General features: G+C 45.4%; 1 protein-coding gene across 1 annotated transcript; it reads left to right on the top strand.

Annotated features, from left to right (window-relative positions):
• The first annotated feature begins 380 nt into the window (after positions 1–380).
• On the top strand, positions 381–1,239 carry LOC117053908 (DCN1-like protein 5). Its single transcript, XM_033162233.1, has one exon. The coding sequence runs from the start codon at positions 381–383 to the stop codon at positions 1,083–1,085; it is 705 nt and encodes a 234-aa protein (XP_033018124.1). The 3' UTR covers positions 1,086–1,239.
• The last annotated feature ends 3,097 nt before the right edge of the window (positions 1,240–4,336 follow it).

Raw genomic sequence — 4,336 nt, 5'->3', positions numbered from 1 at the left:
ACAGTGTTTTTCAACCATGAGATGTTGCCTGGTGTGCCGTGGGAAAAATTACTTTATATGTAGTCAATATAGGCACAGAGGACCAGCGTTGCCACCGCCGCCACCGCCGCCGCTTCTCCCTCAGGAAAGCTCTTTATTTCGCTCCCCACCACAGTATCCCCCTTCCCACGCCTGAATCTACCAGGCGCGGCGGCGGCGGCGGCGAGCTGAGAGGAAGGAAGGCAAGAGCCGCGACGGCACCGGCAGCTTCTCCGCCTCCTCCTCCGCCTCCTCCTCCTCCTCAGCTGCGAGGGAAGGAAGAGGCGGCGGCTCCCTCCCCCCTCCCGAGGGGCCCCGCGGCCCTCCGCCTCCGCGCCCCCGTCCGGGGCGAACCGAGGGAGATGCCCGTGAAGAAGAAGCGCAAATCCTCGGGGCAGGCGGGGGACGAGACGGGCCTCAAGAAGTGCAAAATCAGCAGCTACTGCAGGTCTCAAGCTTCTAGTAAAGTGATAAGCGGTGAGGAGCATTTTTCAAGCAAGAAGTGCCTGGCTTGGTTTTATGAATATGCAGGTGAGGATGAAGTGGTAGGGCCAGAAGGAATGGAGAAATTCTGTGAGGACATTGGCGTTGAACCTGAAAATATTATTATGCTAGTTTTAGCCTGGAAACTGGAGGCTGAAAGCATGGGATTTTTTACAAAGGAAGAATGGTTAAAGGGGATGACCTCATTACAATGTGACTGCACAGAAAAGCTGCAGAGTAAATTTGATTTTTTGCGCTCGCAACTGAATGATATTTCAACATTTAAGAATATCTACAGATATGCCTTTGATTTTGCAAGGGATAAAGACCAGAGAAGTCTGGATATTGACACTGCAAAATCTATGTTAGCTCTTCTGCTTGGAAGAACGTGGCCTCTGTTTTCAATATTTTACCAATACTTGGAGCAGTCAAAATACAGAGTAATTAACAAAGATCAGTGGTACAATGTGTTAGAATTCAGCAGAACTGTCCATGCAGATCTTAGCAACTATGATGAAGATGGGGCATGGCCTGTTCTTCTTGATGAATTTGTGGAGTGGCAAAAGGTTCGCCAAGCATCATAGCAAGAGCAGCTTTGAAGAAGGTGCTGGATCTTGTGATGTTGCAAAAACTGAGTCAAAACCAAGGGTTGCGTTCACATCCTTATGAACTTTAGTCATTTTTTCCCCTTTTATTTTTAAAGGAAGCCTTGTTACATGTGAAATGGGCATTGAACCACACCTCATCTGAGACTGAAAATTGGAGGGTTTCGTCTTAAGTTTCTAGCATTTCAGAACAATAAAGATTCAGATTTGTAACAGTCTTAATATATATATATATATATATATATATATATATATATATATATATATAGGCACAGAGTTATTTTTTTAAATATTTTCTAATGGTGGTGTGCCTCGTGATTTTTTTCATGAAACAAGTGTGCCTTTGCCCAAAAAAGGTTGAAAAACACTGCTTTAAGAGGTGTGACTAAGAGGAGAGAACAAAGCTTTCCTGGGGAAGAGGAAACTGTTTGCTTATTCTCCTGTCATACAGAGGGCTGGACAGTGAAGCCAAGTGTGCCACTTATTTGCCTAAAGTGAAGGCAAACTGCAGTAGTTGGGAACCCTGGTAGGGAGATCCCATAGGTGGCAAGAGGTTTTCAAACGTAGAGCCCTGAGGTACCCCAGAGACAGCTCCTGTATGAACACTGAAGGATTCATCCTAGTTGTCAGTGAAACCTAGGGAGAGTCACTGTTGGGGAAGTATTGACAGGGGAGGGAATAGGATCCCTCACATGATGCATCAAGAAAATGAACAGTTGCAAGAATAATTCCACAATACAGTGGTACCTCTAGTTACAAACTTAATTCATTCCGGAGGTCTGTTCTTAACCTGAAACTGTTCTTAACTACAGGCGTGCTTTCATAACGGGTCCTCTTGCTGATGCTGCGCCGCCGGCCTCATCCTGGGGCAAAGTTCTCAACTCTGGGCAGAGTTGAGCTTTTTGTGTGTGCGGGGGGGGGGGGGGGAGTGGTGAAGCTTTTTTCCAATTACTTTTAGCACTTTTCGCCTTTCCCATGGAGCCTCTGTACAGTATTCTGCTTGCTTCCTCCCACTCTGCCCGCCCTACAGCTGGGAGGGAGGCTGTAGGCAGTCCGTTTTTGCCATGCGGTGTCTTCGCGTGGCTCCATTTGTGCGCAGGTGGCACAATGTTACACAGGAGGAGCGCGGAGATCGAAGTAATACCCCCCTCTGCACCTTTAACATAAGTGAAACATTGCACCTTGCGCTCCTCCTGTGTAACGTTGCACCGCCCACACACAAATGGAGCCGAATGAAGGTGCAGCACAGAAAAAAACAGATCACATACAGCCTCCCCCCCCCCACAGCCTCTGCCTGTAGGGCAGGCAGAGTGGAAGGAAGCAAGCAGACTGAGAATGCCCCGTGGGAAAGACGCAGAGAGGAGAGATATCTTCGATTGCCGCAGCCAACTGGAGATGGGAAACAATGTAAAGCTAACAAAATAAGAACTTTTTTTGACATTGTCTTTCTGAAGGAAAACAATGGCAGTTTTTCAAGATCAGCAGCCAGAAACGGCATTTCCCAGGACTATGTATTTTAAGCGTGATTTTGTGTATGCATACCACACGTTATAGCCTGGTGGTCCTACAGATGAAAGTGTGCATTTGGAGTATCTATTTCGGGGAATCTGTTTCAAGTAACATGTCACCAAAAACCTCTCTCAGCACCCAAGTGCACGTTCAGAGAGTCTGTTCCCAGTAAGACTGCATACACACCATACATGAAAAACATGTTTAAAGCACATGACTTCCCCATAGAATCACGGGAACTGCAGTTTGCCACTCACAGAACTAGGATTCCCAGCACTCTTAACAGGTTGCAGTTCCCAAGATTCTTTGGGAGGAAGCCACATGCTTTAAATGTGTTATAAATATATGATATGTGCATGGCCAAAGGCAAATTTAAGTCGTGCCACTAGAGATGTGCTACTTCAAGCACATTGCCAGAACTAAGTGCTTTGAACGCACAGTGAAGATGCCCAGGCTAACTTTGATCTTAGATATTAGTGTCATGCTTATATCTCTCTTCCAAAACCTATGAAGAAACTTCACCCATTCCCCCCCCCCGAAAGCATCGCTGTTACTTCTGCCAACTCATTCCTAATTCCGCTATTTGGTGTTTTTTTTAAAGCCCCCTAACTTTCAGATCCAGTTTCTTTTTACACAGACTTTCCATCTTAAAGCAACCCACCAATTTGTCTCTTTTAGATTTTCAAAGAGATGTTGTCTTATTTATTTATCTTTCCTGGGTAAGGAAGATATCAGATGCATGCATGGAGAAAATGGGTTGCAAGCTGTGAAATCCCCATTTCACACGCTTGATAGGCAAATGTGACAAAGTTTCTTGAGAGTCAGTAAAACAGTTACAGATAAGCTAATTTCCTCCTCCTCTGCATCTCCTCATCTGGAGAGCTGTTAAAGTCATCATGCTGAAACACTGCACTCCGAGGTCTTTTTCAATAAATAGTTTTATATTAATGCTCCAGACAGAATTTAGCATGCCATTTTAAAACCATCTGTCCAAAACTCTCTTTCTTGTGTTAAGGGCTTTTATTTGGTAGTTTGTCTGCAGGAGACCCAGTGGGGCTGTATAAAGCAAAGATGAATAATAATAGACAGCCGATGCAAACTCTCGTAGCCTGATTGTCCACCTTCTTCCTGTGCTAGTCTTGTAAAGGAGTATGGAGATTCTCTGACTCTGCTGGGCTCTTTTGCTGCTTTGGCCTTGAAGTAACTGCAAACGGTTTAAGGGAAATAATTGAAACTCATGATATGTACACATTGGCGGTTTAAAACACAGCATTTCACATCCACCCTGCTGCATTTCAAGTCACATTTTCACCTGTTTGGTCTCCTTACCCACAAAATAACACACCTTCTTCTTCTTCTTCTTCTTCTTCTTCTTCTTCTTCTTCTTCTTCTTCTTCTTCTTCTTCTTCTTCTGTCATTTAGTAGTGTCCAACTCTTCGTGACCCCAAGGACCACAGCACGCCAGGCACTCCTGTCTTCCACTACCTCCCGCAGTTTGGTCAGACTCATGTTGGTAGCTTCAAGAACACTGTCCAACCATCCCATCCTCTGTCGTCCCCTTCTCCTTGTGACCTCAATCTTTCCCAACATCAGGGTCTTTTCTAGGGAGTCTTCTCTTCTCATGAGGTGGCCGAAGTATTGGAGCCTCAGCTTCAGGATCTGTCCTTCCAGTGAGCACTCAGGGCTGATTTCCTTAAGAATGGATAGGTTTGATCTTCTTG

The sequence above is a fragment of the Lacerta agilis genome, chromosome 10, assembly GCF_009819535.1.
Source record: "Lacerta agilis isolate rLacAgi1 chromosome 10, rLacAgi1.pri, whole genome shotgun sequence".
In the NCBI taxonomy this organism is placed as follows: Eukaryota; Metazoa; Chordata; class Lepidosauria; order Squamata; family Lacertidae; genus Lacerta; species Lacerta agilis.
The sequence above is the reverse complement of the archived record's forward strand: the minus strand, read 5'-3'. Positions and strand labels throughout refer to the sequence as shown.